The sequence below is a fragment of the Bos javanicus genome, chromosome 10 (assembly GCF_032452875.1).
Source record: "Bos javanicus breed banteng chromosome 10, ARS-OSU_banteng_1.0, whole genome shotgun sequence".
Lineage (NCBI taxonomy): Eukaryota > Metazoa > Chordata > Mammalia > Artiodactyla > Bovidae > Bos > Bos javanicus.
The window spans coordinates 66,792,140-66,818,079 of NC_083877.1; the positions used below are offsets into that span (position 1 = coordinate 66,792,140).

General features: G+C 47.5%; 1 protein-coding gene and 1 non-coding gene across 9 annotated transcripts in view; one reads left to right on the plus strand and one right to left on the minus strand.

The window, feature by feature from the left end:
* SAMD4A (sterile alpha motif domain containing 4A) overlaps window positions 1-17,738 on the plus strand; it is a 226,913-nt gene extending 209,175 nt beyond the window's left edge. For 6 of the 8 annotated variants that reach the window (XM_061428941.1, XM_061428944.1, XM_061428949.1 and 3 more), the window contains 2 exons: window positions 7,820-7,903; window positions 8,142-8,350. In XM_061428941.1, the coding sequence (XP_061284925.1) occupies window positions 7,820-7,903; window positions 8,142-8,287 (230 nt within the window). In that variant the 3' untranslated portion in view covers window positions 8,288-8,350. Of the gene's footprint in view, window positions 1-7,819; window positions 7,904-8,141; window positions 8,351-13,062 lie in introns of those variants that run through there. The other 2 variants (XM_061428942.1, XM_061428948.1) reach the window with 1 other exon arrangement.
* A 6,511-nt stretch (window positions 17,739-24,249) lies between these two features.
* On the minus strand, window positions 24,250-24,356 carry LOC133256329 (U6 spliceosomal RNA). The gene has a single exon (XR_009739194.1). It is a non-coding gene; the product is annotated as a U6 spliceosomal RNA (small nuclear RNA).
* Window positions 24,357-25,940: the final 1,584 nt, after the last annotated feature.

Genomic DNA, 25,940 nt, shown 5'->3' on the forward strand with positions numbered 1-25,940 from the left:
GAGCCAGCACATGGAGCCCCAGAGTTGGTTGTGATCTGACACGGGGGTATTTTGGATCCTAGTCATATTTCTAGATTGATTAACCGAGAGACATCACTGGAGGGCTTCCAAGGGAAGTTGGGAGGGGTTCCATGTACAGTGTGTGTGTGTGTGTGTGTGTGTATGTGGTTGGTGTGTATGTACATAGGGGGATGAGTAGATAGACAGAGAAAGAGAAAACTCCATGGTGTTGATGCTGAGAGACCCACCCCTGGTTTGGGAGTGCTTTGCACACATGATTGCTGGTCCATCCATCTTCCCTTTACTTGGTTAAAGAGCAGCCTGGTGCGCCTCTTGTCAATTTCATCTTTGACCCTGCCTCCTCAAACAGAGTTGCCAGATTACATTCAGGTGCCTGCACCTTTCTCTGTGCAGATAGTTGACTTCTTACACTCCATGAGTAATACAAAGCCCCACAAGCGATTATTGCATGATTTGTGCCTGGAAGAAGATCCTCGCCCTTTCTGGTAGATGCACTCTGTACAATGTCTTACAGGAGTTTGAGGGGAAATGTCACTGTGACCTGGGCATGGAAGCTTCTTGGAGGTGAACTTCAGGGAGCAGAGGGTGAAGAGATGGAGAGAGGAGGGTGGAGTTGCAAGTAGAAGGAGCTAAGAGAGCCAAACTGCAAGGTTACCAAGTCCTACAACGAGTTCCGCAGTGGCTTGGTGGCGGGCTCAGGCTGAATGAAGTAGCAGTGTGTATCCCAAGGGAGCTGGAAAGGCTGCAGCTGATGGTGGGACCCTGAACCCAAGGCCAAAAAGCTTGGATTCCAGCTGCTCTCAGTGGGGAATTGATAAGAGCTTTTGAGCAGGGGGACAGGCCGGGATGAGCATAGAGGAATGAAGAGTGGGCAGGCTGGAGGGAAGGAGGTGAGGCCACCAAGGGGTGGGGAGGTGCCAGTGGCAGGAAGCCACCAAGGCTCAAGATAATGTCAGGAAAGAGAAGGACGTCGGCATGCTCCAGATGCTGATTTAAAGTTGCTTCTTGACTTCTAGAACTCTACCTATTTGCACACCTTTGTTTTAAAGCTCCTTTTCTTCCTTTTGATACTTGATATTTTTCTTCCCAGGAAGAAAATACTTGATAGAATTTGGGGGCTGTGAAGGCCTGATCCCAGGTCATTTAGTCCCAGCCTCTGCTTTCATGTAGAATTATGTATAATTTACTCCCAGTAAAAGAGACTTTGGAGACAAAGTGAGACTCTGGAGACTCTGGTCCCACCATCAGCTGCAGCCTTTCCAGCTCCCTTGGGATACACACTGCTACTTCATTCAGCCTGAGCCCACCACCAAGCCACTGCGGAACTCGTTGTGGGACTTGGTATCTTTGCAGTTTGGCTCTCTTAGCTCCCTCTACTTGCAACTCCACTCTCCTCTTTCCATCTCTTCACCCTGTGCTTCCTGAAGTTCACCTCCAAGAAGCTTCCATGCCCACCCAGGTCACAAAATCTGAAGACATCTTGGGCACAAGATCTTTCACCTTGAATGAATAGCTCACCCTGACCTCACCCCCAGGACTGCAGCCCAGCTACCCTGGCATAACCAACCACTCTCCTCTAATCCTGACACATTTGTAGCCTTTTACATTCTTTCCTACCTTTTTTTCCCTCTTTGTGGCTCTCTTCCAAGTCCTCCATCATCCTGTTTGTCCCTCATCTTAATTGGGCAGACCAAGCCCACTGGGAAGAGATGGGCCATCTCTGGGAGAAGAACCATTTGGGTCTGTTGATACGAATCTTTCATTTGCACTTTGCTTCCCCTCTCTGTTACACAGCAGTGCTGAACAGTTGGCTTATGCTCAGGTCAGCTATGACCCTAAGATCGTTTCCACCCTCTTCCCATGAAGCCTCTTGTTCCCTTAGTTAAAGAAGCAAACACTACCGAACGGCTTGTAAGAGAAAGTGACTATCCCCCTGACCTCCCTTCCCAGCGCATAGTCCCACCTCCCAGAGGCAGCACTTAATTGATTTCAGTTTTCCTGGTAGTTCCTTGTAGGTGTCTCAATAATGGTGTTTACATGCTGCTGGACTCAGAGCTCTGGAACCCTTGGGTTATTGTTGTTGTTTTTATCAGCCTCTCCCCAAAGCATGACAAACCCACTTCCAGCAAGGCCCTGATGAACCACAGCATTTCTAGTAACCATGGCATGAGGACAGGGCTGCTGCATATTTCCTGATTGTAAATAAAAGTGGTGCAGCAATAAAGAACCTGCCTGCCAGTGCAAGAGATGCAGGAGACACGGCTTCAATCCCTGGATCAGGAAGATCCCTTGAAGCAGGAAATGGCAACCCCGCTCCAGTATTCTTGCCTGGAAAATCCCATGGACAGAGGAGCCTGGTGAGCTACAGTTCATGGATTCAACTGAGCACAGCAACAGCAGCAGCAGCAGGAGCCACTCCTAAGTCCTGCCCAGCACCCTTGGCCCATGTGAGGTGGCTCTTCCTGAGACATGACAGCAAAGGGTGAGGCAGGGCACTGCCGTGAAAGGAAAGGAGGCTGCAGAAATTTCCCTCCTCCGTGGGCACAGAATGTTCCTCCTCAGCCTTTGCATCTAGGACCTGGCCGTCAGGGGCTGGGACTAGACCACAGGCATCATATCAGGAGGGCAGAAAGCTTCCGTCTGTACACAAGCAGTACTACTAGTGAATGCATGATGGATCAGAGATGTGTGACCAGCCCAAAATTACTGAGAAAACTGTGCTGCCTTCCAACGTACTAATTTCATCCTGGCCATTGGATGTCTTCACAGCACTCATTTTGAACCATCTGGGCAAATCTTAAAGACTACAGTGCATTCCAAGGAAGTTTTGATTCTGTGAACTTAATCCCATCAAGATGATGGAATGTCTCCAAAGAATAAAAAAAGGCTGGGGTCTGGAACCAGCCTCAATATTGTATGTCAACTCATGAGTCACCTTGCTTGAATCTTCAGGACGCTTCCTTCTTTCCTGGATCTATGGAATCTGTGGACCCCTTGGAGGCCAGGGTAGAGGTGATTCTTCACTTCACTCTGCTGTGGACAGATTTGAAATGTTTCCCAGGACAGGCCAGGAGAGCCATCAATAATCATGGCCCCTTGCTGGCCTCTGGGATGAGTAAGAAAGATGAAGCTGGTCCCCATCAGAGTGAGGGCTGATACTATCACTAGAAGGGTGACGAGCTCACAACCAACATGGTGCCTGGCCAAGAGGGGTCATGTTCCTCCCAGAGGCAGGGTGTTTTCCCAACTGGAAAAATAGTTTGGAAACTGCTCACAGAAATGACATCATATCTTGGGAGCAGATCCTGCTGACCAGGGCTCTACCACTCTTGGGATCAGACAGTATCTCCGAGGAACTTGGGTGTGACACTAGGAGACCATGGAGGCTCTTCACCGCCTGGAGAGCCTGACAGGATGGGGCAGGGGGTCCAGAAGCTGAGGAGAAGCACCAGAAGGGTAGACTGAGCGGCCTCACCGAGCACCTCATCCTTCTCCTGCTCAAAGCCACATGCAGACGACCTTTGGCACTAGACTGCCCAGATGTGAGGCACTGCCTTACATGGTGGCATTGCACGACGTGAGGTTACCTGCTCTCCATCACAAGCCTCCTTGTGCAGCAGCTCACGACTGAAATCCTGCCATTAGAATACCTGGGAGCACAGTGCACAGAGCTGTCATCATCCCTTTCCTTGTTAGTGTGAATGAGCTCCAGGTTCCTTCCAGAGAACTGCCTTTAGTGAGACCCGGGAAAGACAGAGATTCATCGCTATACTAGCTCCACAGAGGACAGAAGGCGCTGCCCCGCAGAGACAGAGGCCCGAATGGGGACCTGCCTGAAGCACCTGATCCACGCTGGCTCCTCCCCTTCCAGTGAGCCCGGCTCAGGGTGGGCAGATGATGGGCAGGGAGGCTGTCAGGTGCATCGCTGTCACCACCAAGACCCCAGCGGGGTCTGTGCCCCCCGCGTCTGACAGCCACATTCAGAAAGACCAATCAGGGTGAGATGAGGCAATAACATCTGGCACCATGTTCTCCTCGTTAGTTTTCATGAAAGCATGGGTCCTGGAGGATTTCCCCTGTGCTTAGTTCCACAGGTCTCTGAGTGAAGCCCCAGAGAAGCACTGCATTCTCCACAGCAGACTCGGGATGCAGCTGGTACCCGTGTTTCTCCACCACCCGAGCAGGCGTGGGGTTCTCTTTTCCTTTCAGCACCTCTCTCCCCTTTTCTTCTTTGTTCCCACCTTGCCTTCATCTTCCTTACTCCTTTCATCACAGTCAGCCAGCTCCCACTTCTGTATTCTCTGTCCCTTCCTCGACAGACTGACTTTCTTGACTTCTCGACTTCCAGCAGTGCCGCTCCTCACTTAACCAGACTTGCAGCCCTCCTGGTTACTCGGCAGAGTGGCTCCAGCTGTAGTTGGCAAAGTGAGATTCTCAAGGTTTCTCCAAGAGTGCCCCAACCTGTTTCTTAAAGTCCTGAAGACACTGGCCTCTTTACCTCAGCCTCAGGGACTCAGAGAGCGCAGCAGAAGGGCATGTCCGGTGCCACAGTCGTGAACCTCAGCTGCCACGGCTGCTTCTGTCAAAGAGGAGCCATGTGGAGGTCCCCGGGGGACCTGCAGCAGCACCTTGCTCAGGTTGGGCGCTGCTTCCAGAGTCCTCTTGACCCTGGGCCTGAGCAGCAGTCCATGTTTTTATAGGACTTCTAAAAAGGCAAAGTTAAAAGTCCCCCTTCAGCCTTGACTCTGGGCATCCTAGAACTGGGGGTCCTCAAATACACACCCTAATGTGTACACAAATACACATCCTGGAATGGTGTGGTGGAGAGGGGAAGAATCTCTCATTCTCAGAGATGCCATCTGAGCTAAGGAAGCAGGCCTGCTAGGGCAATAACACAGAGGGCTCCGAGTCTGTTTGTCCTCCTGAAGACTCAGAACTACATCTGTCTGATCCCTTGCTGCTGTGGGGGCCAGGATAAACATGATGAGCCCCTAGGGTGAGCAGGAACCAGGACAAGAGTTGGCCTGTAGTTCATGTGGATCTGTGGGCAGGAGTTGCCCAGATACTTAGCCAGGGCTTTGAGAGTGCTGCCCACTAAGCCAATCATGGCTGAGGGCTTCCAGCCTGAGATAGAAGCTGCTTTTCATCCAGCTGGTCTCCCTCTGTCTCATATATGCGGGGAGGTGCCTCGGATCTGTTTTTATCAAGTACACAATTAAAAAGTCACACTTAGGAAACTCTGTTGTGCGAACATACAGGCTTCTCCCAAGACTTAGAATTTTTCAGAGCCACTTCAAGATTGGTGGGGGTCATGACTCTGCCCATGTCCCCGAGGGAAGATCTGGAGGATTAAAAGCAAGCATGCCAACTTTTAACCTAAAAGAGCAGCCACGAAGGTTTGGAGATTCTGGAGCAGAGAGCCCCACATTTCTCAGCCCCTTGTTTTTGGAACACGCAATCCAAGGCTTGGAAAATGGCATTTTGCTGCGTGTTGGCAAGAAATCCTGCAGCTGAAACACTTCTCTCCAAATGTCGAGCATCTTTATTTATCCAAATCTCTCCACAGTGTTTGTTTAAAGGGGAGTGCTAGAGAGTAAACTTAATTTTACAATGAGCATATGGATGGCTATAATTGCTAAGGGTTTTTTTTTTTAATCTATTTGCTAACTGGCTATATATATAATTGTGTTTCTATTTTATAGATTCACACCCTGAAGGCTGCTAATTTTTGCATGCATATGATTTTCACATGAATGGATGAAAATACTAAAATACTCTTCCCTGGATTGTCTAATTGCCCCAACCCTACTCTGAGAGCAGGGGTGGGTGGGGCCAGGGAGACCCGTTCTCCATGGCTCCCAGCTTCCCTGGAAGCCCAGCCATCCTCTGTCTGCTCATGAATTGGCAGAGTTGTCTTTCAAACCCATGGATGCTGGAACTCGTGTCAGGAAGAACTCTATCTGCTCTCCAGTGTTCCTCATAGTGATCCATTTTGCCAACCTTCTCGTTGAGAATTTTAAATAACAGAAACAACATCTGCCTCTGAATTAGCTGGTAATGGGGAACATAGATCGCAGAGGAGACCTAAATGTATAGCTCATCCAGGAAAACAAATACTTTGGTTTAGCCATTGGTTTCAACTTCCTCTCCCACCAAACCACCAACCTCATTTTTCATTCCTTCTCCCGCTCTGGCCCCAAGCGCCCCCTAGTGGAGACTCTTAGAAGCCAGGAAGAGGCCTGCAGTCGCGGCCTCAGGATTCTTTCCCCACTTTACAGGCAGAAGAGCCTAGGCCCAAAGGAAGGGAAGAACTTCTCAGGGTCACACGGGAAGGCAGCAGCATGCTGACACTTCCCAGGCACTCAGAACACAGCCCACGGCGGGGGCTTTTCTGCCCTTCCCCATGGAATTTCACAATTTTGTCCGAGTTTCACAATAGCTGTCAGTTTCCTTCTATTTCTTGCTCCATCTTTTTCATCACTCAGTAGACATGTATGAGGTGTGCAGAAGGCCATGGCTGGGTATCGTGGGAGAGTCAGAGAAATCTGTGAGCATCATAATGACAATGGTGGAAGTGTCTGCAAGGTGCTTCCAAACTAGTCAAGGATGTTCAAGACCTCCGCAAGGTGGGGACGATGGGGGCAGTGCTGGTGATGAGCCCCAGCAGGACAGAGGAGGTACTCGGGCTGCCCCTCCCTCGGAGCAGGAGAGCCCAGAGCCTGGAGGGGTTAAGAGGGTCCAGACGATAGAGCTGGCTCTGTGGTTAGGATGCACAATATTGTCCTGGGCAGCGGAAACGCTTGCTTCAAAGTGCTTGGAGACCAAGAGCATTGACAAGCACTGGCAGACGTGTGGTGTGCGGGAGAACACTGGCTCTGGAGTCAGACCCCTGTGGGTTCCTGTCCCAGCCAGTGTCAGGCGGCTAGCCTTGATATGTCACTTAGCCTCTGGGAGGCCCACTTGAGAACTGGACACCCAGCAGAGTGTTGGACTCAGAAGAGGTTCCCACCAAGCTATGGTTTTCCTTTCCTGTGCTTCATAATGAAGCAGAAATGCACCAGGCCCAGTTCTGGGCACAGGGAGCTGAGCCAGGTCCCACTCCAGTGAAGCAAACACTCAGCTGGGAGGAGGCCACAAATACACACATAATATGTCAGGTGTCGGTGACGGTGACGAAGAAAAAATGGAGCAAAAGGATGGGGTGGAAAAATTCTGTTCACTGCAATGAACAGAAAGTCCTTTCCAAGGAGACAGTAGAGCCAGAGACGTGACAACAGGCAGAGAGTGAGCTATGGGATCTTCAGGGGACCAGCATTCTGGGCAAAGGAAATAGCAGTGCAAAGGCCCTGGGGTAGAAGAGGGTCTGGGAGGAGGGAGTGAAGGAAGGGGATGCTGTGTGAAGGCAGGGAGATGACAAGGGCCAGGTCTGCAGGGCCTTGCAGGCTGTAGGAAGGGCTTGGCTTTTACCCCAGTGAGAAGCTGCTGGAGGGGTCTGAGCAGAGGCTGGCAGACTGTGACTGTGACAGCTATATTTAGCCACCGGTTTTCATCCAGCTGCAGTGGGCTCAGGGTGTCTAACAGACTGAGAGGTCAGTTGAACCCAAGTGCAGCACACTCTCCATGGCAATCTTGGCAGTCCCCCCAAGTCCATGCAGGGAGGCAGCCCTGGCGGTCCCCCCAAGTCCTTGCAGGGAGTCTCAGCAAACCCTCACCCTGAAGGTGGAGCCAGCGGCACTGTGCATACTTCCTCCTTGTTGTCAGAGCCCCTGTCACCAATGTAACCCTTTGTCCCCTGCAGAATTCCAGCTTCCGGTGACTGAACCTGACATCAACAACAGGCTGGAGTCCTTGTGCCTCAGTATGACCGAGCACGCCCTGGGAGGTGAGTGCGTCCTCCTGGCATGGCATGGCACACCTGGGAGAACCACTGGGCATGAGGATACAGGGCGGGGGAGGCAGGGGACAGGGGGAGAGAGGCCATGGGGGGCTGTTGGACCCTTGTCAAGCCACACCATCCACAGCACACGACGCCACGCGCAGCGAGCCCCAGCACCCTGCTCCTGCTCCTCCTCTGGGGGTGACTCAGGGCCCTGGAGAGCACGCTGTTCCTCTTTCCCCAGAGGCCCCACCCCCCAGGGCACACTGGAGTCCCAGCCCCGTGGTTGTCCCAGCCAAATGCGGGCACTGGAGGAGTCAGGAACACAAGACGTGGCTTTTAGTGGAAACATCCCCCCACAGCATTGGATTCTTTCCTTCTCGGCACTAGATCCCCCAGTCTGGTCCAAGCATATCCCAACGTGCTCTAAAAATAGAATTTCTGAAACCAAAATCCCTGCCTGTTTTTATACCTCCCTGTTCCAAATGGCTTCCACGACGCCCAGGGCCCGGAGGCGTCCTTCTCGGTCTGACAGGGACAGTCTAGTTGGATGCGTCCATGCTGTGCGGGGCTGCAGCCCCAGAGGAGCTCCCAGAGGCGGCTGGGCCATCCCACCATGAGTTTGGCCTGCAGCCCTGCGTCATTACAGCAGCCCTGGAGGCCTTCAGTGCCCTCCTGGTACTAAACGGGTGCCTTTCTCTGGCTGGACTCGCTGCCAGCCCCGGGGCTGTTTGGCAGGCAGAGGAGAGATGTCCGCCCCTTCCTGCCAACCTCCGGGGAGGCTGTGAGTCACGGCAATCCAGAGAGGCCTCCTGTGACCCTTCCCGACAGCCCTCTCCAGGCTGGACTGCTCACCCACCCCCGAGATGGGCACACGAAGAGCCATGCCGTGTGCCAGCTGGCAGCGGTGCAGAGAAAGGCTGTCGTCGGCCACTGCTCCAGAGAGCTTTGTCCTCCTGACCAGGGGTGTTTAGACTTTTAGTCTCTGCAAACGCAGTCTTATCCTGAGACCAAATATGAGGCAGATAAATGCTCTGTGTGGAGCAGAGTACAGACTAGGACTGCACCCTCCTGATCTCACCTGTGCAAGACTCTCTGAAGCCCGGAGAGAGCCTCTGCTCAGAACCAGAAGGGAGCTAGCTGAAGGCCTCCCAGGGCTTCTGACCAGATGGATGGTGGGGTACACGGCTCCCTCTGTGACCCCTCCCTCCGGGGGTTCCAGGGAACCCCACTGGCAAGCACCACACTCTCCCTTGGCCATTCAGTTCAGATCCTAGAAGCTCTGCCGCCTCACTGGTTCACTCCTGGTACCTCTGGGGGAGGTGCCACCAGCTCCTGTTCTCCAGGTAACCAGGGAGACTGGTCAACATTCTGACAGCCCCTGAGGCGTGATGGGACACAACCCAGAGGTCCATCCGCAGATGAACATGGATGGACAAGATTCACCGTAGCCACACACAGGAGTGTCATTCAGCCTTGACGCATGAAGTGCTGTTCCATGGCTGAACCGGCACAGCGTTATGCTAATCGGTGAAAAAGCCAGATACAAAGGCCACACAGTGTATGATTCACTTTATGCAGAGTGTTCAGAGTAGGCAAACCTACAGAGACCGAAAGTAGATCAGTGGCTGCCAGGGTTTGGAGGGAGGTGGGAATGGAGAATGGCTGCTGACAGGTCCCAGATTTCTTTAGGGGGGTGACAAAAATATTCTGGAATTAGATGGTGGTGATGGTCGCACAGCACTCCTCAAAACCACTGAACTGTATGCTTGCAAAGGGTGAAATGTGTGGTAAGAAAATTATATCTCAATTTTGTCCTAAAGGGAAGGCCTCCAGACCTGAGACTTCAGGCCAAACTCGGCCCCATCGCAGGCACCCAAGTGCCCTCTCACCTGACACCTGACTGGGGCCGGCGTAGGGGGGACTCTGCTCAGTCCTACGTTGCCTGTGGGAGTCAGCAAGAACTGGCCATTCCCCCAGGGCTTGATAGAGCTCAAATAATTGGCACCTCAGAAGCTCTCATCAATCTGCTAAGTACTAACTTCGTCATCATTAGTAGGAAGAATGCCAAATACTCCTTCTTAAAAGGAAGTTTTCATTGAAAAGACTTAATTTTTTAGCCTGTTCTTTTATTTTTACAGGGAACCTCTGTGAACTGGTTTTTGTTCTGTTTTGTTTTTGCTAACGTTTAATCTCCTAAGCCTTTTTATTGCTGTGTTTTTTTCTCAATAATCCTTTCTGGGGGGAGCCTTATAAGCAGTTTCCTGAGCAGTGGGTGCAAATTAGCTTCAGGATGGCCTGGTTAGGTGCAGCAGCAGTGTGCCTTCCTCCTCTGACAGCACCTTCCTGCCGGCCGACCCCTGCCAGGCGCCAGGGGAGATGACCTTGCTGGGGACAGAATTTCTGCCAGTGAATGAAGTCATCTTACAGGAGGACAGATGACTAGGGAGAGGAAAGCAGAGTAGTAAAATATGCTCCTCTGCGTGCATCTCATGGAAAGAGCAGAGAGGTATCCAAGTTTCTGGGACACCACATCCCAGGATGGCTATTCTAAGGCTGTTGGGCCCATCCTTTCATGACGACATCTCTGCTCCCTGTCTCCTCCAATAACTGCTGCTCTCTCAGTGTGGGTCTAAGCTACTTTTCTCTGGCCTTCTCTACCCATCTCTTCTTTTCCCTGCCATGCTCCTCCGATAGAAGCTGTGAGGAAGCCTGGGGTGGGAGGGGGTTGCCTTTGCCATCTTGATTTGTGAGTCTTTAAGGCTTTCACCTGGCTCTATATGGCTTTCTTCCGACTGGTAGCCCCAGGTATTCGGGAGGACTCAGTGCCAGACTTGGCCATTCTCCTCCTCCCGCAGAGGGGTCATATGGGCAGGAATGTCCACGGCCTCAAAAACGAGGCTCCGTCAAGCAGAATGCAGTCCTTAGTGAATCAAACCATTAGGAGGAACACCTGGTCCACCCTCTGATGTTCTGCGGTTCATGCATCACCTGATCACCTTGTCATTCCTTCTCACCTTCTCTCCTCACTTCTTCTTAGGACTTAAAACCCCACTTACAGTGGGGGATATGGAGACATTGTACAAATCAGAAAAAGGCTCCACTTTCTCAAGACACTGTTCCATCTTTTGTTTGAAGTTCACCATAATGATTATAAAACCGATGATGACTGCATGTGAATGGTGCCCCTTTGAGTTGGGCAGTGCATGACTTGCACCACTGTGAATGCTGAGTCTGCACTTAACCGATTGGTTGTTTCCCTGCAGTTGAATACCAACCATCACCCTTGGAGGGTGAGGTACAGGGACAGAACTCCATCAAAATGCAACTTGAGGCTGGATTAGTTGAGATTTCCTTGTTTCCAGATCTTTACTTTGACAACCATGAAAGGCTGGCATTAATGAGTGGATGAGTGAGGCCCAGCAAGATTGTGCACTGCCCTTCTACAGATGAGGGAGTGGCCTCTACACCCTTACCTCACCCACACACGTGTGTGCACACGTACACACACTCACTGTTCTCCCACTACTAGTTACCACTGCAGAGCCAGCACTCAAGAGGCTAAGAACTGATATGCACAGAAGGTGGGCGAGGTGGTTAGTGCACACCTGGGGACCTCTAGGATCGATCATCTGAAAGTACAGATGCTCACAGGGCCATCTGCTTCCCTTCTTTAAAATCTCTCAAAAAATCATATAGAACTTAATACACACACACACACACACAAAGTACAAGTAAAACTGGGGAAATCTGTGAGATGGGTAGATTACATCAACATCAGTATCTTGGTGGTAATATAATTTTGAAAAATGTTACCTTAGGGGCAAACCCAGAAACAGGGTGCTGTTTCTTGTGTGGACCTACAGTCATCTCATTAAAAATATGAATTAAAGAAACATTTCTCCTCCCAAGTCCCTGATAGCAAGATGCAATTCTGGCACCACCCATGAGGAAGTCAGAAGACCCTGCAGTGAGCTCAGGGCTCCTCCATATCACTTAGGTCCTGCAGTTTTCCCTGAACACTCAGCCGCACCCTCTCTACCTGAGCTCTGCCTGTTGCATATAGATGCACCTCTGCTAGACGGGGCTTATGATGCAGAGGTTTAGACCAGGACACGTCTACTGACATGTGGACATCAGCAAAACTAGGGAGGCATACTGCATCCCATCCTAGCTTTCAGTTAGTGGTCAACTGAACTTAATCATTTCTACCTGCTATGACTAATCCATGCCTCTTTCTGCTCACTGGAGAAACTCTAGCGTGGACCATTGTAGGGACCTCTTAACTGATCCTCCCGCCACCAGCCATGCCAGAGAAGCCATTCTGAAGTCAAATCTGGTTACTACTCTACCATTTATAAATCCCCAGCTGCCTATGTCCAAGCTCCTGTTCACAATACATGAGACTGTTACGGTCTGATTCTGAGGACCCTCCCATAGTCCCATATGAAAAGGAGTTGGGTAGCCATTGGCTCCCTCTGTGGCCTTGCTCACTCGTGGCCTCTCCTCTCTGCCAGGCATGCTCCCCACTTTATCCGTTCCGCTGATTCTCTATAACCAGACATGACATATACCAGGTGGCCTCAGCACTCTCATATATCCATTGGATCTTTCAGTTCCGGGTGCAAAAAAAATCTCACCAGTGTCTCTACCTTAGATTAGATTATTGAGACAGAGAACCTGGATCGATCTGGATCAGTTTGGGTCAGACAGATCCCCCTGGTTTGCTCAGTTGTGATGGGTCAGAATTACCTCCACCTCAGGCCAGATCTTTCTCTGTGAAGCCACTCTTGACCTCCAAGGGCCACTTAAACACTCCTTCCTCCGTGTTCCTGCTGTGTCTGGTACATACTCCATCAGAGCCCCTATCCCTCATATGTCTCTGTCAATTTACATGTCTGTGTCCCATCCAGGATATATATACTCGGACTAAAGGGTGAAGATTAGGTCTTTCCAGCTTGGTTCCCAGGCTCTGTATTGCTCCTGGCAAAAATAGCTATTTTGAGTGGGTGGGTGTGTGAAGAATGAGCGAATGGACAGGTGGATGAATTTAACCCTTATCTGTCCTCAGAGACTGGGAGGTCCAACATGCATGATGCTGGAGTTGGGCAGGAACGGAATTGCTTTGCTCACCTGTGGCCATTGTGTCCTCCTTTCTCTCCCAGACGGGGTTGACCGGACCTCCACAATCTAGAAGCTGAAGATGAGAGTGACCGCGCTGGCCGTGAAATCGACTGCTGCGGGTCCAGTGTTAGCCATCTTCAGGGTTGCACAGAATCCTCCAAGATCCTTTGCAGCCTTTTTTTCCCCCTGGTCCCTCTCCCATTTTGATTTTGTGAGAGCGTAGGTCGTCCTTGTAAACATATCAGTAGACCTGGGATTGGTTATTTTGTCATTTGTTTCTGTCATGGGATGGCGTGGTGTGGGGCATGGGGAGGGGTCTCTAAGGGAAACATAGGACTGGGAGGAGGTGGAGGGAATGCAAGTGGCTTCCTGGATGGAAATGAGGGTTTCAGGGGGAGGGCACTGCTCGGAAGGAGATGAGAGATGCGGGAGAGAGGAAGACGCCCCTGTCTTGGGAGCCTTCTCAGAAGCCTACCTTCGAAGCCAGACCCCAGGAGGAAGGCATGGATGCCCGCGACCAAAACGCGAGTGACGGCGGCTCGCTCTTTTATGTCTCCTCTGATTGGATTCCCTGAGGCCCCTGCTTGAAATCCAGCCGCAAGAAGTCCACATGGCAACTGGGGCAGTAAGGAAGAAATCCGCTCCAACAAAATTTCAGATAAACTTTGATTTGTGTATTGTTTACATAACAATTTTAAAGGGTACATAATGTGTAAAGAGTTGGGATAGAACTTTTCTTCATAGTATGGTTTTTGTAAAGGATTTGTTGATAGGGATTCATTTTTTTCCTCTATTTTTATAATAGCAGCAGGGTTGTCTTTTTAAATGGCTGCCAAGCTCTGCTTCTCGGGAAGAAGGATGCGGTCACGTAGGCCTGAGTGGTGTCTCCCACCTGTGGGTGGGAGGAGCGTGTAGGTGGAATTGAGGATGTGGTTGGAGGGAGCCGAACGCCGGGGGAGGGCGCCACCATGTGATCTGTTACGGGATTGCGCGCAGTCACCTGGAGAGTCGAAAAGAAAATCTTGCTGCCCTTTCTGTGATGAATTTGCTTCTCACCCAGAGACACCTCTTTCTCCCCACCCTACCAGAGGGTTTCATCCTATCGCTCCTGGCCACACACACACACACACACACAGGTGGGTACAAGTTCCACTGGAGGAGAAAAGGCAAGGATGGATATTTTTTCCTGGCAGGAGGCCTTAATATCCAGATGATAAGCTCAAAATACCACTTACGGGGGATTGCTCGCAGGAAGCCGAGCCTAGCCCCTCAAGGTTCGATCACCCACCGCTGAGAAAAAGGAGAGGAGCAAGGTCCAGCAACAGTGTATAAATGGTCAGTCAGCAAGTGGCAGAGAGAGCCGCGGGGAGACGTTGCAGGTGAGCCGGGGAAGGTGATGTGGGAAAGGTCGACTTCATGATGGACATGAAGGTTCTATTACAGACATCAGGGAGTTGCTGTGTTGTGGGCTGATTTATCTACCTACACGGAAGGGAGACAGAACTACTCTTTGCATTGTGAGAGATTAACAAACTATGCAACCACAAAGTAATAGCTCTATTTCTTAAGGGCAAGAAAGACTTATGTTTCGGAATTTGATGCAATGGAGGGTATTAGAGAAAATCCATGAGGAGCTGAGCTCTGCGCTGGAAAATTAGGTTGTGTAAATGATGGTGTGCCAGCTCGGCCAGAGGCGAGATCAGGGAGATGGTAGGAGGCCTGTTTACTGAATGGGTGAGTCTGGTACCGTTTTTTTGTTTGTTTGTTTGTTTTAGCAGAGTCAGAGTTGAAATTTAAGAGATCAGACCATGAAAATCACTGCATTTGCTTAGAGTTATTTTTTTTTAAATAAGTTAATAAAGTAAATACACATTTACAAGGCCTTAATGAAATCCAAACAGCTTTCTTCTACCTTCCAGATTAAAAATGTACACCCAACCCAACCTTGGATGTTGTGAGGCTTGTGAAATCCTTTTAAGATCTAAAATGTGGGAACATCTTAGCCACAAGAGAGCCTTTAGTGAGCAAAGAAGGCTTGAATCCACAACATCCTGCATTGCATTAGGAAAAAAAGAGATCTCCTTGGGTGACGACTATGTTCTAAAGATACAAATTCATGTCCAGAAAGAGGCGGCATTGTGTAGTTGATTTTTTTTTTTTTTTAACCAAGTGCCATTAACATTCATCCTCCACATCCCTTTTCTAAGCAAGCTTAGGGTTACTTGGGGAATGTGTTGGGATGGACGATCATGTGTGAGCCGGGAAGAACAGGTCAAAGATGTTGAAGGCCAAAGGCAAGACCAGACGGTTTGCGAAGGTGATTTTGGATGCTGAGAACGTTAATAGAAGAAGAAGCAGGGGTATTAACACATCTCATGGAGAAGTGAGAAAGCATTCAAATCTGCTGCAAAACACATGTATCCATAAAGACTTGGGTTGTTCAGAAAACAGATTGTGAACACAATCACATTAGCATGAATCCTTTAAAAGGAAGAAGACCTTAAAGCATTTGCAAATCTGAATTTCTATTTATTCCTTCACTGAATATAGAAACAATGGTTATCTGATTATTAGAGATATTATTTTGGATATGTTACTTATTAACTTGCTATGGCTGGTAACCATGATAAAGTCTGTTATTAATAACAACATAATTCTTTTTTTAAAAGAAAAGCTTATTTTTCATTGACTGTGTATAGATTTATCTACTTAGTTGTGTTTTGCTCTTAGTGTTTTAATTTTTTTAAGTTGAGCATTCTGATAAATTTTAGGAGCCTGTCCCCACCTTGTTTTGAGTCCTGTGTTGACTGCAGGTATACAGCTCAATCTAAAAATCCTAAAGCAAAAGAACTTTATTTATAAAAAAAAAAAATCAAATGGTTGCATGCATAAGGCTGTGAAGTCAGATATTTAGTAATAAAGCGGCAGTGCCTTTTTTTGTATTTACCCATTGACCCCCAAATGCAACTGTTTTATATTAAGTAAATAGTAAACATTAAAAATCTCAGAGTAAAATCTATTTCACTACATGGGTTTTTTTCTCCCCTCGTTCTGATTTAAGCAGTGTGTAGCTGACATCTCTACACTGTCCCAGGGACAGTGGTATTCTGCGATATTGTTATCATGTATGATGTTTTATTGGTGCTTTTTATTCATAGTGGTTTCTTACCAGAAACAGTAGGAAGACACACATGAGTTGTGTACAAGAAATGAAACATTGCTGCTGATATGTTTTGTTTTGTTTTCCACATGCTTTTTGAGTTTCACTTTGTTAAACCAAGGGCCAGCAAGCAAAATAGATGCTGCTGGGTCTGCCTGCAGAGGGCGGCTGTCTGCACCAAGCTCTCCAATCCTGTGTACTAACAGTCCGTTTCTGGTACTCAGGAGTAGAGCTACAGCTGGGCCCCCTCTCCCATTCCTTTGAAGAGACACTGAGGGAAACAAGGTTTTCTTTTGAGGTGTCGTCGGCTGCCTTTTGCGGAATGGGAGCTTCTCTGGGTCTTCTGTTCTTCTGCCCCTCTCTCAGCTACTGCCAGTGTAGATGTTCACTCCCCCCCGGAACTGGGATCTTCCCAAGAGCCTGGGCTGGGGGCTGAGCCGGGTTGAAGATGTAGGTGCACAACCAGAAGGGCAGTGAGAGGGGAGAGGCAGCCCCCATCACATTGGTCCTCTGGAAATGTCTTGGCAGGCGGCCCCAACCCTGGTGCAGGAACGCAGCCTAACCAAGGCATTCGGGTGTGCCTAATACAAGAAGGCCCTGTGGAGGGGAAATTTGCACATAGGGCTGTGATAACACTAATGTTGATTTTTTTTGTTTGTTTTACAAGTCATCAGAGATGTTTGCAAAGTGAGTTTTATTATTGTTTTTTCTTTTTTTTTTTTGTAATTCCTTTATCTTTACTTAAAGGTGAATGTGTATTCCTCTGGGAGGAATAGGAAGAAAACAGGAATGTTAATAATGTCAAACAGAAGACTTCCTCCCTTATTAATATATAACCCTCATGTATTTATGCCTAATGTAAGCTGACTTTTAAAAAGCTTTCTTTTGTTGCATGCCCCGTGCAGGCATCCCTATTGTACATGCATGCCTTTCGTCCTGTTTTCCTGTATAAAGTTAGTGAACAAAGAACTATTTTTGCCTAGTTCATGTTGCCAAGCAATGCATATTTTTTAAATTTGTCATATATGGAAATAGCATGTTTGTTACATGTAAAAGCTTTACTGATATACAGATATACTAATGTTTGAAGATGCTGTTCTTTGCAAGTGTACAGTTTTCAAATGTTGTTACCAGTGAAACACCCTTGTGGTTTAAACTTGCTACAATGTATTTATTACTCATTTCCTCCCATGTAACTAAGAATCATGGCTATATTTCATATCAATGTTATATTGAAAGTGAAGGGAAATGATTAATACAAGGTTTTGTAACACTGGTGTGTGTCTTTTTTTCCTTTTTGTCAATACAATTGATTATAAAATAAGAACTGAATAAGCCAGCCAGGAAGAATAAGCCTGAAATCCTGTAAACTATTCCTACCTGACCATTCTGTGAAAGCTGTATCTTCCAACTATGAGCTACATTTTGTTTTGTTTTTTAACAAAAAGGTAGGGAAAGAGGTGTTAAACATTTATGCAGCTTAATCTGTGCCCAGAGTAACCAAAAAATGTATCACCTGTCTTAGGGGTGTGTTTCTAAATAAAAACTCAAACCTTGCAGGTGGTATTCTTTATAGCTTGCTCTCCACCCTCAATGCCTTTGAAATCACATTTTACCCCTTAACCACAGCATAAACAATAGCTTCCTTGGAGACCTGAGGTTTTTAACTACACGTGGCTTGAATCTCATTTTAATCCTTCCAGTATGATGTATATTAATATAAGTTCTAAATAATGAGTCAGTTAAGCATATGGTTGGAGAGACAAACCTGGGTTTGAATTCTGGCTCCAGCAAAGTGAGTTTTATTTTTTTATAATTCCTCTCAGTTCAATTCAGTCAGTCAGTCGTGTCCAACTCTGCAACCCCATGGATTGCAGCACCCTAGGCTTCCCTGTCCATCACCAACTCCTGGAGCTTGCTCAAACTCATGTCCATTGAGTTAGTGATGCCATCCAACCATCTCATCCTCTGTCGTCCGCTTCTCCTTCTCCTTCAGTCTTTGCCAGCATCAGGGTCCTCTATCTTTACTTAAAAGTGAACGTGTATGGGACCTTCCCTGGTGGTCCAGTGGTTAAGACTGAGCTTCCAATGCATGGGGCCCAGTTTTGATCCCTGCTCAGGGAACTAGATCCCACATGCTGCAACTAAGACCTTGCACAGCCAAATAAATAATTAAAAAAAAAAAAAAGTGAATGTGTATTCCTCTGGGAGGAATAGGAAGAAAACAGGAATGTTAATAATGTCAAACAGAAGACTTCCTCCCTTACTAATATATAACCCACATGTATTTATATATATTCTCTGGCTGTGTGATCTTAAGCAAGCTACTTAACCTCTCTGAGCCTTGGGTTTGGAACCACGATACTCAAGGTTTATGTAGTTAGAAACCTAGTCCCAAAGAAAAAGGTAAAGGCAAAAGAAAACATAGGATTACAGACGTTATTACCACCAAAACCTAAGCAACCACAGCTTCACATTATGACAATGACCACCTGGTGACTCCCTTTTCACCAGGCTCAAGCTGCTCAAGAGAGTGGAAAAATCCAAAATGATCCCTGGAAATGTGAGAAATGCCTTGTAGCTGAGATGTTCAATGAAATTCCTCCCAAAGTTAAATTCCCATAACCCAAATGAGCTGTATCTCAGGGTGTGACTCAGGGTACTCTGAAGGGGAAAGGATAGCGTACAAGAGAAAAGCTGAGCCTCGCTTGTGAAATACGTGGAATGAAGGGAGATATGAGAGTTGTGAGATTGGAGGAACCATAAAGGGCTCAGCACAGTATGCGAAACGGGTGGGTTAGCAGTTTTTATCGGTAAAGCTGTAGCTCTTTGTTAGTGGTCTTTGTAAGGGAATCCTGGAGAAACGGTTACTTAAATAGTAAAGTTTTCAGGGCTCCCCTAACAGCCCCTCCCAAGAAGACATTTAATTGCATTTATATTAAAGGGGTATTTATTAAATAGGTGTTCCTATGTAGGGGGCTGGCTTGGAAGGGGCTGCAGCGTGTTTAAGCCAGGAATCCAGAAGGAGCACAGATAGGTACAGTCCGCTCACACTCCCCATGCTAATGAGAGCTCAGTAAGGGGAGTGCAAGAAGGATCCAGGCTTCTGTCAAAGTACCTTGGTCTGGTCCCTTGAACAGACACTGCATCTATCTGTGGCCCTGACTCCTGATCAGCCCAAGAACCTCTTGTCCCCAGAGGCTGAGGGGAGGGCCTGGGGGTATGGAGAAGCCCATTTATAACCAGAACCTAACCCTTCTCTGGGAAGCTGAGCGGTCAGCGTAACCCGCCCTTCCCCACCCCGCCGGCTGTCCAGGTCCCCTTCCCAGCTGCCACGCTGCCACGTGGAAGCCGGGCACCCATCCCACAGACACCCTTCCGCTCACATTTTCTATCTTCCACTCACACAGCTCACAAAATTTGAAAACAATCCTTCACCTGGGTATCTCTGCCCCTGGATCCTCGCTTTACCACTCTAGGATGGCCTCGCTCAGTGTTTCTCAAACCACCTGTGAATTTTAGCTGTCAGAGGTGGCTGTTTATTTCCAACCCAGAGTCCAGTTCTTTTTCAAAATTTGAGAAAAATAAATTAAAAAAATTACAATCCCCCTCGCTCCATCTCACACTAGATTCAAAGAACAAAATTATTCTGTCAATTTGCTAAAAAGTAGTCTGGTTCCTCTCCCTAAGTTCTGGGGCCAGCCTGCAAAATCAATCTGGGAGATTGCCCTCAAGATGAGGTGGTAGAATTGCTGAGGTCAACACCCATCTCCCCCGTGCTGACTCTGCCTGCGGCATGGCAGAGGAGTGACCATAGGTCTACGGGATGCCCGGATGCTGACTGAGAATGGCAAGTGCTTTTGTTCACTGGGCATTTCTAAGAGCCTAAAACAATTGTTGAGAAAGGCGACATGTTGGAAGAGGAGGAGCCAAAAGGTATCCTCCTCTGGATGAACCAGTGGTGGCAGGTTAGAACCCGCTGAAACTGGAAATGGGTCACCTGAAAGAGCACCGTTTCTATGGTAACTCTGAGCGTGGTCTTCATGTTTCCCACTCCTGGCTTCTGGCCCAGATGGATAGAGAATGGAGGGTGGCTTCTCTGTGTGTGGTGGGTGGAGGGATCTGTCTACCCATTAGGATCACAGGTACATGAAGGAAGAAATGTGGGTGCCTGGGAAGTTGGAAAGTTTGACAAATGTCAGCACAACATCATCATGACCGAGGGGCTCCACTGGAGCGCGAGATCTTTCCATGTCCTGCCGGGTGTCAGCCCACCAGCCTTGCCCAAGGGGCCCTTGGGCATAGACAGTGACTTCTTTGTGATATAAACCTGGCCGTTTGATGTCTGAGAATTTCCTCCATGGAATATTTTTCACTCTTCAGTGGTTTCTACTTCAATTTTTAAAACCGACAGAGAAACATTTTGGCACAGTTATAAAGCTCAGACTTTATAAAAAGACAGCTTTGTGTTTACGTTTGACTCAGAGTGCATGTTTTTAAATAGTGTGTTCCACAGCTTTTTGAGGTTTTATGTTTTTAAGACCAATCCAGGAGAAACAAAATCGGAGTTTTGGTGAGTGAAACGATCCCACCAGAACTATTGGAACTTAAGACAGCCGAGAGGTTCCAGTTAAACCTCCCTGTGGGGGCCACGGCCAGAACTGGGTGTCCCTGTTTGTGCCAGCATCCTTGGGAGATAGTTGCAGTTTTCCATGCCATAAAATTCTAACAGGCTCAGGCGTGAAGTCAGATGAACCTCCAAACCCCACGATCAAACCTGTCCAGTTGAACCTCTCAACTTTGCTTTCTGTTAAGTTTATCCCAGATCTGCTCACTGGGAAAAAGCTGAACATGGATTTCCAGTAGCTATACCTGACTGAATCCCTTTTGACATGGACCTATGACTCTATTACTCATCGAAGATGGAATATGTCCAAAGACAGCAAATTGTGTCTTTGAGAAATTATTGAGAGATGAAATGCGTATGTTGACATCATTTCCTTCCCTCCATTACCAAATGCATATATCCAAACTGGGCAGAGAAAACACACCTGCGTGCTTTCTCCTGTTCTGTGCTTAGGGGTCCAGATGACTTCATCTCCACTTTGCTCTCCTGAGACACCGTCCGAGCCCTTGTTCACTTTCAGTCACTGCATTTATCCAGAGGCACTTCTAAAGTGTTCATATCCAACCCCTCCTCCAGAAAAGACTTCAGGGGACAGGCCCCAGGTTTGCTGTCTTCCTCGTACAACAGGATTTCCTGCTGACCGGGTGCTGACCTTGTGCGTGTCTATAAACAGCAGATACCATGCAGGGGACTAGCACCAAGCCTCTTGTGGATCTGGTGGCAAAGTCCTCTAACAGTGAGCCATCTATCCCAGGCCATCCAGAGAAAACCTGAGATGCCCCACGGGCCCCCTGGTTGGAGGAGGCAGGGGGTGGGGGGGGGTCTTTTCAGTCTCTTAGCCTGAATGACCTCTTAGCCCAGAGGTCAAGGTGTCCACGAGAGGGCAGTGTAGGAGTAAAGCCTGCAGCTCTCCTTCCAGCGAAGGAAGTCAAACACCAGCCAGCTTCTTCTGAAGAGAGGAAGCAACCCCGAGGAAAAGCGGTTCTTAGAGAGAGCCTGGGGGCATTCCTGACTTGGGGGCAAGAGAGAGTGGTGTGAGTCAGAGGAACTAAGGGAACAGACAACTGGAATGGAGAACAGGGAGTGGTGGCTTTAGGGGCTGGGAACGGGTTTGGAACCAGAGGATCACAGCCTTGTCAACGACTGTAAAAAGCGTGGGCTCCACCTTCCCTGTCATTGCCCTTGCCTGCAAGCAACAGGATCGTGTATGAGGGGTTATGTTTTGTAGAACAAAGAAGATAAGTGAAAAGTCTTCTCTTGCCCCAGGCACTCAGCACCCACCACCGGAGACATTCAGAGTTAGTTTCTTATGTAGCCACCAAGAGACACTTTATACATTTACAAACACTAATCTAGTTTCTCGATTTTTCCGAAGAAAAGCACACCAACACACACTGTCATTGTGTGCTATTTTTCTTTTTTCACTTAAATCAGTTTTGGAAACTACTCTGCCATGGCCTCACACATGGTGGCTTACCTAGGGCTCCACTCTGTGGGCTAACAGGACTTGTGCACCAGCGCTGCGCTGATGGGCCCTCAGCCTGCCTTCATTCCTCCTGCTACAGACGCTGCTGTGATGAAATGCATTGTTCTCGGGTCGTTTGATGTACGCGCAAGGTTCCCACAAACAGAAAAGTGGAATTGCTAGATCATATCAGTGTTCTCCAGAGAAACACCGAGAAGACAGACAGACAGATAGACAGATACTAAATGGATATATAGTAAGGGGGTTGTTTTAAGGAATTACTCATTCTCAGCGGCTGGTAAGTCTGAAATTGGTAGTGAAGGCAGCAGGCTGGAACCTCAGGCAGAAACTGGTGCTTCAGTCTTGAGGCAGAATTTCTCCTTCTCCTAGAAACTTCAGGTTTTGCTCTTAACACCTTCAACTGATTGGATGAGGCCCACCTACATCATCAAGGGCTCTCTCCTTCATTTGATGTCACCCGACTGTAGATGTTAACCACGTCTACCAAATGCCTTCACAGCAACACCTAGATTAGCGTTTGATTAAATAACTGGTACTAGAGCCTTGCCAAGTTGATAACCATCACAGTTATTAATATTTGTCATTTGGCTACTTTCCCAGGTTCCCTTCCATTGATTTATGTGTCTGGCAACGATGGATGACAGTGCTTGATTTCTTACTGTCTCATCAATTCCTCTGGAGGAGGACATGGCAACCCACTCCAGTATTCTTGCCTGGGAAATCCCACGGACAGAGGAGTCTGTCAGGCAACACTCCATAGGGTAACAAACAGTCAGACACGACTGAGCAAGCTAGTACATACGCACACACAGCAATTCCTATGTCACCAATTTTTAAAAAGTTTTCCAATCTAATAGGTGAAAAATAACATATGTCCTTTTCATTTGCATTTCACTTATTTGGGTGAGGTTGACCATAGTTTTATATGCTTAATTTTGCTGTTCAGTTGCTAACTTGTGTCCAACTCTTTGCCACCCCATGGACTGCAGGACACCAGGCTCCCCATCCTCCACTGTCTCCCAGAGTTTGCTCAAATTCATGCCCAGTGAGTTAGTGATGCTACCTATCTCATCCTCTGCCACCCCTTCTCCTTTTGTCATCAAGCTTTCCCAGCATCAGGATCTTTTCCAGTGAATTGGCTGTTTGCATTACGTAGCCAAAATATTGGAGCTTCCACTTCAGCAACAGTTTCTCAATAAATATTCAGGGCTGATTTCCTTTAGGATTGACTGGTTTGATCTTGCAGTCCAAGGGAGTCTCAAGAGTCTTCTCTAGCACAATTCAAAAGCATCAGTTCTCTGGCACTCAGCCTTCTTTTTTTTTTTTTTAATGTAAATTTAATTCTAGTTTTAACAGAAATCCCATTATGCTGTTGAGCATCTTTGAATTCTTACAGGTTGTGTATATACTTCAAAGATTACATAGATCCATTTCTCTCATTTAGTTATCAGTATAGTTTATCTCGACCAAGATAGCTTAACGTAATTTGCATATTAGTGTTTACATTTGTTAAAATTAAAATTTTCTTTTTTTGTTGTTGTTTAATCATATCCTTTATTTTCTTTTTTTTTTAATTTTATTTTTAAACTTTACATAATTGTATTAGTTTTGCCAAATATCAAAATGAATCCGCCACCGGTATACATGTGTTCCCCATCCTGAACCCTCCTCCCTCCTCCCTCCCCATACCATCCCTCTGGGTCGTCCCAGTGCTCTAGCCCCAAGCATCCAGTATCATGCATCGAACCTGGACTGGCATCTCGTTTCATACATGATATTTTACATGTTTCAATGCCATTCTCCCAAATCTTCCCACCCTCTCCCTCTCCCATAGAGTCCATAAGACTGTTCTATACATCAGTGTCTCTTTTGCTGTCTCGTACACAGGGTTATTGTTACCATCTTTCTAAATTCCATATGTATGCATTAGTATACTGTATTGGTGTTTTTCCTTCAAAAATATGGAACGCTTCACGAATTTGTGTGTCATCCTTGCGCAGGGGCCATGCTAATCTTCTCTGTATTGTTCCAATTTTAGTATATGTGCTGCCGAAGCGAGCACACACTCAGCCTTCTTAATGGTCCAAATCTCACATCCGTACATGACTACTGGAAAAACTATATGCTTAATAGTCATTCGTAATTTCCTTTGAAATGTTTGTCCATATATCTGTCCATTTTATTATCAAGTTGTTGGGCTTTTTCTAATCATTGGTAGAAGCTCATTGTATATTGTGAATTTTACCTTTGATTTGTGATATGAGTTAAAATCTTTTACCCAGACTTATGATTTTGCCTATGGTGATTATTTCCATAGAGAGCTTTTTAAATGTAGTTGAACTTTTGATCTTTTCTTTTTTGGCTTCTGGAATTTGAATCCTATTTTAAAAGGCCCTTTCTGCTTGGAATTATACTGTGTTTTCCTCTAGGACTTTTATGGATTTACCTTTTTATGTTTATACCTGTGAACCATTCCTTGTGTAAAGTATGACGTATGGAGCCAATTGTATTTCTATGCAGACATGGCTACCCAGTTGTGCCTACGCTGTTTATTGAATAATCTGTCTTTTGCCCACTGGTTTGAAATCCCACTTTTGAAATATACCAACTTCCTCTACATATGTACATCTATTTCTGGACTTCTATTTTTCTCTCCATGGATGTGTTGTCTATTCATCCACCAGCACCCCCACTGTTTTAATTATTACAACTGAAAATTTTGCTTTAATATCTAATAAGGAGATTTATAGCTTAGAAAGTTCACTCTGACCACATTTTGGGAAAGGGATTTGAGGAGAGGCAATGGGGAGACCCACCAGGGGCTACTGCATAATTCAGGTAATGCTCAAACTCAAGAAGCTGCAGGATGGATGGGGAGAATAGGATGGATCTGTGAGGTCCTTAGAGGCAGGATATAATGGTTAATGATGAATTGGATGTGGACTGAAGAGTCCAGAATGCCTCCCCAGTTTATGGCTGGGGTCACCGGAGAGTTGAGGTTCCATTCACCACTGAAGGAGTGTTGCAGGTAAGGGCAGCAGATGGAACTTGTACAACTGGACCTTCCTCATCATTCAAGACAAATCACCTGGTAGAAATAATAATTTAGCTAGTAGTTATGCAGAGACTATTGTGCTAAGCCAATAAGGCTGGCATTAGATTATTCCCACACTGCAGATGAGGAAACTGAGGCTCAGAGATGTCAATCAACTTGTCCAAAGTCACAGAACTATTATGGGGCCAGGAGTGGGGGGAGTCCAGGTCCGTCTATGCTCAGATCCTCCTAGGAGATGACTATTAGGTTCCAGGATCTCCCCATATGAGTACTTACCCTTCGGAGACTGAATCTCCAGGTGTTTTCTTTCCAACATCTGCGGCAGCCTGAGGCACACAGCTATGGGAAAGCAGGAGAGTTCTACAAAATGACTGCCTCAAACATTGGTTAAAATATGGCCCCCGTTTAAGGAAAGAGAGATGTTATGGCTGTGGAGCTCGGCCGGGCACACAGATTACCTGGGGAGCTTCACAAGATGCTGCTGCCGAGCCCACCCTCAGAGACTGACTTTTCTGGGGAACAGCCTGGGTGTGGGGATGTTAAGCTTCCAGGTGATTCTAATGTGCAGCCAGGGGTGAGATCCACACATTA